Source organism: Diabrotica undecimpunctata, chromosome 3 (genome assembly GCF_040954645.1).
Source record: "Diabrotica undecimpunctata isolate CICGRU chromosome 3, icDiaUnde3, whole genome shotgun sequence".
NCBI classification, from domain to species: domain Eukaryota; kingdom Metazoa; phylum Arthropoda; class Insecta; order Coleoptera; family Chrysomelidae; genus Diabrotica; species Diabrotica undecimpunctata.
Window position 1 is genome coordinate 48,119,345 of NC_092805.1, and position 14,237 is coordinate 48,133,581.

Here is a 14,237-nt window from a genome sequence, read left to right on the forward strand (position 1 = left end):
ACGCTGTACGTTGCGATTGTCCACAAGGGTTTTGAGCTACGAACTATCTTCATTGTGCGTTGTTGTTGTTTTTTGAAGTGTTTTCTCTCTGGTGTTTTGTTTTCTCTCTGGTGTGATTGTTGATTTTCTCTCTAGTATTATGATTTTATTCTACTATTTGTTGTTTGGGTCTTTTGTGCTTCCATCTGTGGAAAGCGTCATACCTCAATATCTCTCGCAATATGTGGTTGGGGTGGTTCTCTATCTCCGCGAACTTTGTCCTAGCTTTTTCTTTCATTGTGTCGGTCACTCTGATTTGTTGTAGTTCTCTAAAGAGAAATCTTTCTGCTACGTATCTCGGTACGTTGACTGCTTCTCTTAGGCTGTTGTTATGTGCCGCTTGTATTTTCTTTTTTGATGTATTGCATATGTGTCCCCATGCGAGAGACGCATATGTTAGTATAGGAAGAATTATACAATTTATTAATCTTATTTTTGTTTTCAATCTAAGTTTGCTTTTTCTTCCTGCTAGGCCTCTTATTGATGCTCTTGCCATGTTGGCTTTTTGTACTGTAGCTTCTACATGTTTGCTAAATGTTAAGCCTTTGTCCATGATTACTCCGAGGTATTTTGCTTCACTTTTCCACTCGATAGGATTGTCTTGCACAGTTACCTGTTCTTCTGGTTGTTGGTGCCTCTTTTTGAAAAGTACAGCCTGTGTCTTTTCGGAGTTTATAGCGATTTTCCATTTTAAACTCCATTCTTCTATGTCATCTAGCGCTGTTTGTAAGTTGTTTACCGCTATGTCTACATTTCTGTGTTTGGCCGCTATCGCTGTGTCGTCGGCATAGAGGCTTAGTAGTGTACCTGGTGTTCTAGGTATGTCTGCTGTGTATATCGTATACAGTAGAGGTGACAGTACCGCTCCCTGTGGCACTCCAGCCTCCGGGTTCCCGAGTTCGGATAGGACTTGCCCTATCCGGACTCTGAAACTCCGATTGCCTAAGTACGAAGAGATTAGTCTTGTCATTGCTCCGCTGTAGCCGTATCGTCTCATTTTGTAGATAAGTCCTTTATGCCAGACTCTATCGAAAGCTTTGCTTACATCTAGGAAGACAGCTCCTGTGAATTGTTTGTCATTAAATCCAGCTGCTATGTACTCTGTTAATCTGAGTACTTGTAGCTCACTGGAGTGTTCTGATCTAAAACCGAATTGGGCTTCGGGTATTATATCTAATCTGTCTGTTTCAGCTTGGAGTCTGACGAGTATTATTCTCTCTACAATCTTGCTGATTGCAGGTAGTAAGCTTATTGGCCTGTAGTTTTGCGGGAATGTGCTGTTTTTTCCGGGCTTTGGTAACATTATGACATGAGCCTCTTTCCATCTGTTTGGGAATTTCTTGAATCTTAGCATCGCGTTGATAATATTTGTTAGATATACTATGGCTCTCGCTGGTAAGTATTTTAGAGCCCTGTTCGTTATTTGATCAGGACCAGGTGCTTTTTTCGGCGAGCTATTTTTAATTAGCTCGTTTATCTCCTCCGGTGATGTAGGAGGGATGATTTCGTTCGGGTTTTCGGGTCTTCCTCTTTGTCTTTCGACTTCTTCTATGAAGTCGATGTCCTCATCTGGGTGGTAATTTAATGTACACTCTCTTTCGAGAGTACTCCTCATTACTTCTGCTTTTTCCTCTGTGGTGTAGACTATTCCGTTTTCTCCATGTAATGGAGGGATTTGCTTTCTGTCGTTTCTCAGTATTCTCTGGAGCCTCCAAATATTTTGCATATTTGGTCCTTGCTCCTCCATGTCTCTTATGTGGTTTTCCCAGCTTTCACTACGGTGTTGTTGTAGTGCTGTTTTGACCTCTCTGTTTAGCCTATTTGCTCTATTTTTGTCTGCCTGGTTCCTTGTCCTTCTCGCTGTCTGCTTTGCTCTGTTCTTTTCCCTTATTAAGTCTTTTATTGCTTGTGGTATATCCTTAAATCTTCCCGTGTGCATTTCTACTTCCTCTTCTGTAGTGCTGTTTCTGAGTGCTTGTTGGATGATGTTTTCCAACTCTAGGACTCTGTCTTCTATTTCTCGTGGGTTGTCTATCACTGGAACTATGTTAATTCCAGTGCTCACGAGTCTTTTAAAGTTTGTCCACTTTGTTTTCTTTTTAACTCTTTTGATTGTACTTTCTTCTTCCCACGTTCCTAGTTCTAATAGGATGGGGTTGTGGTCCGTTGTGCCTTTGTTTAATGTTTGTATTTCTGTTTGTAGTCCTAGGTTTCTTGCTACTACAGTGTCTATGTGTGTAGGAAGTCCGTTTCCTGGGTAATGCGTTGGGTCTGTGGGGCCCATTGCCATAACGTCGTCATTATTTTCTATGTATGTGGTTAGTAGTCTTCCGTTTCTGTTCGTAGCTCTGTCGTTCCAGTTTGGGGATCTTGCGTTTAGGTCTCCTATTATGATTGAGGGTTCGTTGTTTAGGAACATATTTAAGTCGTCTTCAATCAGTAGGTCTTGTGGTCTTACGTAGGCGGAGGTAATTCTGACTTCTCCTTGCCTCATTTGTACTCTTATTGTTGTTGCTTGCATAGTATTTAGTTGTGGTGTTAGAATTCTGATGTGACCTATGCCTTTTTTCACTAATATTGCTGTGCCACCTGATCTTGCTGTGTTGTCGTTCCTGTATATGTCGTAGCCTGGAAACTTGATGTTGATGTTGTTCGTGAGCTTTGTTTCCTGTATTGCCACGACGTCCATTTCATATCTATTGACCAGTTCGTCCAGTATATTCTGGTTGGTCCTTATGCCTCCTGGGTTCCAGGAGCCTATCCTCAAGTATCCTCTGTTTGCTTGCACTAGTTCAGTGCTAGCTTTATATCTGCAATCGCCTCGTGGACAATTCTAGTGACCAGTTCCTTAACTGAGTTCACTAGGCCGTCTTGCTGTTGTTTCGAGATCAAGATGGTGTTCTCGGTATTTTGCGCTTTTGCTGCCTGTGCGTAGGAAGGTCCGCTTGATGTTTGTTGCGGCCTTGTTTGCGGGGCTTGTTGTCTCTGTGGTTGTTTTCTTCCCCAGGTTGGGCATCTGGGGCATCCTCTGAAGTTTGCCGGGTGTTGACCCTGGCAGTTGGCACATTTTGCCTTTTGTTCTCGGGGCATTTGGCAGTTTCTTGTGGAGTGATTTTCTCCGCATCGTACGCATCGAGGTGTCTTAAAACACGCTCTCTGCGCGTGGTGGTACCCCTGGCAGTTGAAACACTGCGTGGGCCCAGTTGCTTTTCTGAGGTCTTCGATGTGAACCTTCATATGCATCAGATTGGTAATGCGCCTGGCTTTTTCCACGTCCTCCTTCTCCAGTGTCAGCACAAACATTGGTAGATTTCTTTTATCACTCTTTCTGGAAATCATATTCTTTATTGATTCACATTCGATATCATACTCTTCTTTGAGAGTATTGAACATTTCTGTAACGTCTGTGTTTGGAGGTAGTCCTCTTAAAACCATTCTTGGTTTTATGTCTTCCTCTAGTGGGAAGGCAATCCACTGTATAGGTGTATTTTGACTATACTCCTCTATGATTTTTACCATAGACCTATAATCTTCTGGATTTTTCGCTTGTATTAACGTTTCTCGTCCACTTCTCGATAGTCTATTCGACGTTATCACCTTCTTTTTCTGAGCAATGTCTAGTATTGCTCCTGTCTGGCTGACGCTCTGTAATTTAATTACAGGCGGCTTTGGTTTCCACGTTGGTTTATCTTGTTTCGTGGTTTGTTCTCCGTCGGTTTCCATTGCTTGTGCTTGGCATGGAGTCGGAGGGCGTGGTGTAGCGCGCGCATCTCTTTCCTGATGACACTCTAGTTCTGTTGCACTAGGGGTCGCTAGTGGAGGGAAGTCTTCCTTCACGGCCTTCTTCTTGCTGTTTTTGGGTTCTTCTGCTTGTTTTCCCTTTTTTGTATTTTCTATTGTTGTTTTTGTCTTTGGGATTGTTCCCGTGGACTTTTCTGCGGTTGCTTTTGTCTTTGGGATTGTTCCCGTAGACTTTTCCGGTTTTGACGCCTTTTTGGCTTGGGTTTCCCAGGTATCTTCTTTGCTGCTCTCTTTTGAGACCGTTTCTGTTGTCTTCTTGGTTTTTTTATTTTCTTTTCCATTGCTAAGTTCTTGGAACTTTGAGTCAATGTGGCCAATTATTGTTTTTTGCGAGGTTACTATCGTATCCTGCAGTTCTTCAATTTTCTGTTTTAGTGCTGCTATTTCGGCGTCCTTTTCTTTTAATATCATCTTCATCTTTGCCAGTGCGGACTTTTCATCCTCACTGCTCCTCTGTCTCATCCTTTTTGTAGTGGCTCGTTTTTCGAGTGGTACGTCGTCGTCAGTGGAGTACATTTCTTTTTCGCGGTTTCCCTCCGCGCGGTCTTTTGTTCGTTTTTTCTTGGTCTTGGGGCGTTTGAAGTCCCCTTCGTGTATGTCCTCGGTGGGGAGATTTTCAAAGATCTCGTAATTTGTGTCCTGGTCTTCTAGGAGGGCATCATAGATATTATAGTTGAGTTTGTACCTCGAACTATAACCATTGGGGCTTGGAGTGGCCTTTCGGCAGGGTGGGGATCGTGACCGATCCATAATCGCGTGGGGTGGAAGTCCTAATCTTTGGAGGAAAGCTTATTTTTTTGACCGTCTGACCCGTTGTCAGCACGGCTTCTGGGTGCCACCCAGTACCTTTACTCGGAAGTTCACGCTCTAGGCAGAACTAGAGTGGGATCCGCTTGAATTTCTTACCTCCCTGACCTTGGGGCCGTGTCTGCCAGGTGTAATTTCTAAAATATTACACCTCACAGTGTCATCCCAATCGTAGTACAGGAAGTATCCCGACGGGCTAAGCCCGTTTACTTTTTCACTTGCCTATGCCTTGATTTTGGCCTCCGTGAAGATTCGATTAATACAAATCTCCCCGGTTCAGCTTTGTCTCGGCATAGGCTTTTGCCTCTAGTGGCCTCGGCCGCGGCTAACGCAAGTCTCCGCTCTGCCGTGCTTACATTCACGGCACAGACTGATAAGTCCGGCTTCGACTCAACGCTGCAGCTCCTCGGCGGTCTTCAGGTGTCGCTTCTACTGCACGTCCGTACTGTTCAGCGGCTGACGCTGAACTTCATTCTGTCCTAAACCGATGACTAGATCCTCAAAATAAAATTTTCGTTGATATTTTTAGATACTATAATTCTATATTTTAGAAACAGGTGATTTTTACATGCCCATTTTAATTTTTGAATAGTCATCAATTGGTATATATCGTGGGCTTAGGAACACAAAATTGTATTTCAGAAATGACTATTTTTCGGCAGAGCTTATTTTTAAGGTTTTTTTTAAATGATTTGCATTTTGGAATGACCTGTAGGTTATTCTCAAATGTTTTGTTCCGATTTGTTAATTAACAGTAATACAATCGTGCGTAACAATGGATGAATTGTGTTCTCAAAATAACAAAAATTAGAAAAAGTAGCAGCAATAGATTTTTGTCTACCTGGACTGATAAAGACTTACTGTTGGGTATCAGTAATTTATTTGTAATTCCTTGTTGCTGTAGCATTATAACCTAATTTCACAACTGAGGGTTACCAAATTTTCTAAATAAAATCACAAAATAGAAGTAATGGGCTGTAATAAACAGTTTTAATAATGTATCATTTGTTTTTTTTTATTAAATATAAACTTTCAAAACATTTTCATACATTAATCTTAATTATATTAATTACTTTGCCCATCTGATTGATTGTTCTTATTGTTGGTGAGCAAAGACTTATAGAAGAGATGATACTGGGAAGAAATTATACCTTTATTGTACAGCTCTTCTAAATCATTATATTGTTTCTCTTTTATTTTCCATCATCCTTTTATGCCGTAGTTAAGTTTGGCGTGGAAAATTTCCTAGTTTCCTTTCGGGTAACCTCAATAGATACGAAATTTTCATTTTGCTTGTTGTACTTAAAAAAAATATAATATTTTTATTATTGTCTTTTCTGTTCTGTAGCCATGTTAATTATATTCAATTTATACTACGACCATGAATGTCGACTTGTCTATTTTTTATTATAATTGAGCCAACAGTTTTGAAGTTATAAATATTTTCCTGTCCAATCTCGTGTACATTTTAATTTCTTTGACGTCATTTTTACAAGGGAGTACCACCCCGTGGGGTCACATATGTCAACATTTTTTTATTCTGTCTCAATATGTCCATGGACTGAGTCGTACTTATCATCGATTGGCCAGACTCAAAAAAAGCTATGATTATTTTTGGAATCTCTCATGTCTGAACAGCATAAATCAACATAGCAGATACATTTACATTATATTTTGATCACCACACGTGTCAGTCTTTAAAACAAACTCTTAATCATCGCAATTTTTTTGTAGATATTATAACGACAAGATAGAGGACACTTTAATCGAACCTCTACCAGCCACTCCTTTATGCCACATTTAATTAGTAGCGTTTCTGGTCCTGACATCGTAAGCATTAAAATTTTACACGGCCAGTCGTCTTTTGTAAAATATTTCTTAAGTATTTGTGGAAGGGCCTCCAGATCAAATTGAACGAAATTTATTTTGTTTGCAAACGCATCCGCCAATTCTTTTGCATCATTTTTCCTGTTGATATGTTGTTCATAATTCTCATGCAGTTCTGTCTTTTCATCTTCAGTTGAATTTTGATATCTAAAACATATAACACACATGTCTTTTCTTGAGAATTAAAACTTTAAATAAAAGTCATTGGAAAAATTTGTGTATACAACCACGATTTCTCAAGCACTATCTTCTCTTTGTTGCATTTTTGAACATAACAATCATACATTTTTTGTACGCTAAGGTCCTGTCTGTAGATAGATCTAATAGGTAGTTAGCAGACTGTAGAAAGATCATGGCTTCTGATAAATTCTCTAGCGTCTTTAGGTCTTGTGACTTCAGGGGAATGACCTCTTTTATTAGTCTGAACAACATGACAAGCGGATCTATTTTTCAGTATATTTAGCAAAGGTTTCTGATATGTTGAATGTGGCAAGAAAAAATTTCTAACAAACTTGGATTTTATTACCCTCTTTTACTAAATAATACTATTGGGTATTTGAGCGTCGTTAATTCTCAATATTTCTTGTAACTGAACTTTTTGGTTTAACTTCAACTAAAGAAGAAATATACTGTTTTTGCTTTTCAAGATTTCCAAGGTCATTTCAAAATGAACAGTGATAACGCTTCCTAAATTTTTCATTACGTTTACTTTTACATTTTTTGGAGCATTTAGAACAATCCTTTAGTATTACAAGCCTCGCAGTAACATTTTTGCCTCGTATAGAAATATAGGACTTATCAGTCTGTATTAACCTCTTGCAAATTATTCTTCTAAGTACTTGGATCAACCTTTTTTTTTTCTTTTACGTTGCGAACCGATACTACCATTAGTGGTACCCACTGCATTCATATTCGGCTTTAATACAATGCTTCCTTTATTTCTCACGTCTGTTTTAGCTGTCGGTTTAGCTAAAAAATATATCCTCACATTGCTCATCTCCTGATACATCAGATTTACTAGTAGAAACATGTGAGGCACTATTTGAATGTGTCATTTGTGATGAGGGCGGTAACTCGTATAGAATTATTAAGAGCTAACACAACTAACTTCTTTCGTCTTGAATCCATTATTGCTTAATAATAAAATTATAAAACAGATCTCTACAATAATTAACTTAAAACTGATTTACTTGTTTATGCTACCATAACATGAAATGGAACGGATCACGCTGCCAAATAAACGAAACAAATTATCAAATCCACTGTCGCCACCTGTAACCATTCAGTGTAATAAAATTTGTGCTATAAAAATGTAACTTAATAAATGTAAACTCAGTAAATGTAAATGTAAACTCAATCTTATTTATGGTACAAAAACATAGTATCACAGAAATGTAACACCACTTACATTTCTGTGACACCAAAGGATTGGTAAGAAATGTAGTGACGAAAACTCCTTACTGGGGTTTTAGGTGTTTGGAGAAATACAGTTTTGTGTCACTCAAAAGAACTCACTAAGGTAAGTTCAATGGTGTGGACATGTCCTAACGGAAACAAATGTAGTTACATTTTTGTGTCCCAAAGCCGTCGATATTGTGTTAGACATTATGTCCTTAGTGTTAGCGTAATGACGTAATCGACGATTTTTTGAAATAGAAACCAAGGTCACGAGATGTCTTATTTGAAAGGTCCCCTACTCGTTTTTGCAACGATGTTTTGTTTAAATATTTATTCCTACAGGGCTAACCAAAATTATGTGCTTAAGTATGACGCAAAAGTATGGAATACATTCATTATTTCAGAAGCAGACGACTTTAGTGTTAGTGTTAGCGTAATGATGTAATCGACGATTTTTTTAAATAGAAACCAAGGTCACGAGATGCCTTATTTGAAAGGTCTCCTACTCGTTTTTGCAACGATGTTCTGTTTAAATATTTATTTCTACAGGGTTATACAAAATTATGTGCATAAGTATATTTGTGTCAGGTATCCCGTGACAAAATCACGGGATACCTTATTGAAAAGGTCTTCTAATCGCTTTAGCAACGATGCAATTACTTAAATATTTATTTCTACAATGTTAACCAAAGCTGTTTATTTTATTAATGCAATTAACGTGTAATGGATAATTAGTAATATCCTCAACAATGATATAATCGGAAAGCCGGGCAATAAATTATTTCCTAACGTTTTTGATGACTTCAGAATTTATTTCTGTAATTTTCGTTCTGATGTGGTCCTTCAATTCTTTTACATTATTCAGTCCACTTCAATACACTTTGGTCTTTAAAATCATCATAAAACAATCTAGTGAAGTCAAATCTGAATACCTTGGTGGCCATTCGACTGAATCCCCTTTTTCTTATCCATTTATCTGGAAAAACGTTATTTAAGTAATTTCCTACCTTAACACGGTAGAGTGGATGAACCCTATCCTATTTACAGCACAAGTCGTTTCTATTTTGCAAATAGCTGATTTAGCTGTGGCATCAGATAATCAGGAAAAAATGCCAGATAACGAGAAGCAGTTAAGTTCCTCAATAAAATAGATCCCTATTACATGATTTTTTATAGGGCCGGCCCAAAAATTCACCTTGTTTGAATATTATGTCCTATTAATTACTATTTAAATGGGAATAAGCCACAATTAAAGGTTAAAATACGTTTATTGACGTTTCAATTTCCACTTCGGAAATCGTTCTCAAAATACAAACATTAGTAAATTAAACAAATTTTGTTTTTTGTTACTTAGTGAAAAATTCTTCTAATAATTTAATTTTATCTGACTCATCTATATTGACAATTTAGACATACATTATACATTTTAAAGTAGACGACTTTAAAATGATATTGCCAATATTGTTGAGTTGCGTTCCTGGGACGACTTTACTTATAAGATAGTTCATTCGATTACATGAAATCAACTTTAAGTTGAGAATATCCGTCAGAAAAGATCATAACATGTAATTCGTCTTTAAAAAGACAAACACATGCCATGATGACAGTAAAATTCTCCTGTTAGTGATTCCATACTAAATTATGAGGGAAAAACCAGGAAAAAACCTCATAATACTATCCCGACATGGTAAGTATTTGATCGTGCATTTAGTTTACCTTCAATAAACACCAAATTCCGATTTTATATGTTTGTTATTTAAAAAACATAAATGATGTATTCTCTATATGTTACTGACTTACCAATACTGGTATTTTCCTTTTAATAACTTCGTCTTTCAATATGGGTAACCAGATCCTACTACATTTTGCCGAGGAATTCGCGACACAATTGGTCTCATTTAGCATAATTAGAGCCGCTTCTTTGATTTTTCTCTTTTTACCATCCGTTTCTTTTAGGACTATATTTGAATCATTCCATTGAACCCTATGTTCATTATCCCATGCGTGTTTACATATTTGAGATTTATCAAATTCTCTATTTTTAATATAGGATTGATGTTCACTTATTCTAACATTTAATGGTCTTGATGTTTCACCTAAATAAAACTGATCGCATTCACAAGGTATTTTATAAATGCAATTCTTTGTCCTTTCTTGTTCATTGTTAGGTTTGGTTTTGGACAAAATAGATCTCAACGTGTTTGTTGTTTTGAATGTTGTTGAAATGTTGAATTTATTTCCTATCCTTTTAAGCTTTTCCGATAATCCTTTAATGTATGGTATTGTTATGTTCCTCGTAATATTCCTTGTATATGCTGTAGGATCTCGTTCTAAGTTGTTTTAATCTATTCGATCGATTGTTGAAAATTCCTTATTTATAAACGATAAAGGATAATCATTTTTTAATAAAACAGATGTTAACAAATGTTTTTCCTCCAAGAATGAATTTTCGTTAGAACAAGTAATTTTGGCTCTATCGTATAAGGATTTAATAATTCCCTTTTTAATATTAATATTGTGATTTGATTTGAAATTTAAATATCTGTTGGTGTGTGTTGGTTTTCTATACACCTGAGTTTCGTATCCAGTATCGTTCTTAGAGATTAAAACATCCAGAAAAGGTAATGTGTTATTATATTCCTTTTCCATGGTAAATTTTATTGTCTCTTCTTTATCATTTATATCATTTAGGAATGTGTCCAACAACTCTGATCCATGAGGCCATATTGAGAATACATCATCTACATATCTCCACCATACTGAGGATCTAAGGAGGATAAAATCGGAATTTGGTGTTTATTGAAGGTAAACTAAATGCACGATCAAATACTTACCATGTCGGTATAGTATTATGAGGTTTTTTCCTGGTTTTTCCCTCATAATTTACTATGGAATCACTAACAGGAGAATTTTACTGTCATCATGGCATGTGTTTGTCTTTTTAAAGACGAATTACATGTTATGATCTTTTCTGACGGATATTCTCAACTTAAAGTTGATTTCATGTAATCGAATGAACTATCTTATAAGTAAAGTCGTCCCAGGAACGCAACTCAACAATATTGGCAATATCATTTTAAAGTCGTCTACTTTAAAATGTATAATGTATGTCTAAATTGTCAATATAGATGAGTCAGATAAAATTAAATTATTAGAAGAATTTTTCACTAAGTAACAAAAAACAAAATTTGTTTAATTTACTAATGTTTGTATTTTGAGAACGATTTCCGAAGTGGAAATTGAAACGTCAATAAACGTATTTTAACCTTTAATTGTGGCTTATTCCCATTTAAATAGTAATTAAATTAAAATGCCACAAGAAAATAGCTTCAGAACAATATTATGTCCTATATTCTTTCATCTAGCTTGGATTTTCTCTTACCTAGGGATGCTACTTCTTCTCTTTTTGTTATGTGCTAACAGTTTGGTTGGCGTTCATTATTATACAGTGCGATCTGCATCGTACTTGTATGGAAATATTTTTGAAATATTACATTATTTTATAACTGTATTTATTAGGCTGGGGTGTCCAAACTTACTGAAGCGGAGAGTTTGGTAAAAGACTTAAAACAAGATGCGATTGAAAAGCAAGAAAAACTAGCTGAAAAGCAATCCAAAGCTAATTCAGCCTTAGACATGATAAGCAACACCATGAAAAATGCAAACGTTCACAAAGAAGAAATGGAAGTTTTAAAAGGCAAAACTGAAGAGGAAAATGTTCAGTTGGAACGAAGGTACTATTTTTTATTAAATGTTTTAGCCCTTTTTGACATTAATTTGAACTCTTTTATTATACTATTTTTATATTTTTTAAAATATTTCATTTCGGTACATTTATATTTTAGGATATTTTGGTATTGCTTATGTTTATCTTTAAAAAGTTTAAAAATGTAAAAAACTGTAGTTCTTTGACTACACACACTCACACATACACCAAATACACATATATACATGCATACCTAAACCGTGTTCAGTCGATAGATCCTATCTGTCTTATCATACCTGTTTTAAAAATATGTAATTAATTTGGATTTTCATTCTTTAAGACTTCTACAGAATATACTATAATATAGTTATTTATTTTTTATTTAAGAATACAAAATTTAGAAGCAAATATCAGCTACTAAGAAACGGAAACATAATTTTTCAGTCAAGTGATTTGAAAAATCAAAACCGACTAAAGCACCAAAATTATTATATTTGCATTTTAAACCCTGATAGATACTTTTTTTTGTTTAGAAAAAAGGATATAGAGGCAGAACTTGCTGAGGTTGAACCTTTAATGGAAGAAGCTAGATCAGCCGTAGGAAATATTAAATCTGAGTCCTTATCAGAAATAAGATCACTGCGAGCTCCTCCAGAAATAATAAGGGATATTTTGGAAGGGGTGCTAAGGTTAATGGGAACCCAGGATACTTCTTGGAACAGCATGAAGTCATTCCTCTCAAAAAGAGGTGTAAAAGAGGATATCAGGTGAGTGACGTTTTAATAAGTTGTTGGAAAACAGATAAACTGTTAATATAAATAACATGTTAAATATTATTTACCTTTTCAAAGGTTATTTTCAAAATTTTCTTTGTATTATTTAAAAAAAAAACTTTGCTAGTTTACGTGGTAGGTGAACGGATCGTATATTGCTATCGTATTTTTTATGTTCTAACACTTTTTTGCCTATTTACACTAAATCTGAAAAAAGTATTTTTGATTCATTTTACATATTTAAAAAAAATTATTTTTTATAACCTAATATTCGGTCTTTTGGAATGATTTTTGGAACTGTTCCAATTCTTTACAAAAGTATTTCCCAGATAGTAAATCTTTTGTGGTTGGAACGACTTGATTAAGGTTGAGCGTCTTCAGCAGTGACACAGTTTTCCCTTTTTCAAAAGAAGGTTAAAGTGTCCAAGAACAGAACACATATGCAGTTAATAAGAAAATGCAGAATAAATGCAGATCTTGGGAACATGACATTGATATTCACAACGTGTTTGTAGATTTCAAACAAACATACGACTCAGTCAAAAGGAACAAACTCTAGAATGTATTGGCTGAATTGTCAATACCACAAGCTAATTATCAGAGTTCCTCAGTAGGAAGCTCTAAACGTGAAATCAAATGTTCCGTCAAAGGAAGTAATAATAAAATAACTTCCTAAAGATTCATAAGGTGGCGCCTAATAATAAAGCAAAAGGTAAAGATCCGAAGATTTCTACTTGTTCTAAACCAAAATTCAGTTTTTTACTTAAATATATGCCTTCTACGGTATAATAAACGGTCAATCAAACAGACGATGAATAAACCGACATTAAAAATCTAAAATTGCATTTCACATCGTATCGATTCATCTAGATAAGAACCTTTAATAAACTGGTTCCTAATTCTCAAAATACGAGTAAATAAAGATATATAAAAGTCAGTTAAGATTTAATTTTACGTATATAGCCTCTACAATTGGCTTATATGCATTTCGTCTGTAATTTGGGTTTCGAACAAGTAGAAATCTTTGAATTTTTATTTTTTGCTTTATTCTTAGATGTCGCCGTATGCGTCTTTAGGAAATTATGATTATTACTTTCTTTGACGCAAAAAATTAAATTTGACTTTTAGGACTTACTACTAAGGCGCTCTAATGAGTTCTGAAAGGACAAAATACGCCAAAGCAAATTGTAGATGCACTATACCTGAAATCAAATCTTAACTGTCTTTCCTATATCTTTATTAATTAGTATTTTTAGTATTAGAAGCCAGTTCATGGAAATTTTTTACTTAGATTAATCAATATGATATGTAATGCAATTTAAGAATCCCGCGTCAGTTTTTTTTATGGTATGTTTGCTTTGCAAATCATACAAGGCACTGATTTAAGCAAGAACCTGAATTTTGGCTTCGTACAAGTAGAAATCTTAGGATTTTTACTTTTTCCTTTCAAAAATAGAGAATATAAATAAGTACTAGGATAGTCAAATTATAAAATGAAAGAAGAAAGGTCAATCTAGAAGTCACTGGCTTTCATCTTAACTTGAATGATAAAATGATACTAAAAGATTGGTATCCAACCAATTTTGGTATAAACCAAATTTTTTCAACACAACTTGAAAATAAATAGGAAACTTAAAGAGATGTGGAAAATTGGGACACAAAAAAAATTTAAGAGTAAATCTTGAAAACAGAAATTATTAAAAATGAATATGGTGTGAGAGAAATTAAAAATCAACAAATACACTTAGATATAAAAAAAATTAACAAATACACGGACAGTTTTTATGGTTTCGGAACTCTGGAGATCACAGTTTGTTATCCAGTCT

General features: G+C 35.4%; 1 protein-coding gene across 2 annotated transcripts in view; it reads left to right on the top strand.

Moving 5' to 3' along the window:
• LOC140436773 (cytoplasmic dynein 2 heavy chain 1-like) overlaps positions 1-14,237 on the top strand; it is a 157,912-nt gene that overhangs the window by 32,210 nt on the left and 111,465 nt on the right. For both annotated transcript variants that reach the window (XM_072525859.1, XM_072525858.1), the window contains exons 10-11: positions 11,452-11,666; positions 12,172-12,405. In XM_072525859.1, coding sequence (XP_072381960.1) covers positions 11,452-11,666; positions 12,172-12,405 — 449 coding nt within the window. The remainder of the gene's footprint in view (positions 1-11,451; positions 11,667-12,171; positions 12,406-14,237) is intronic.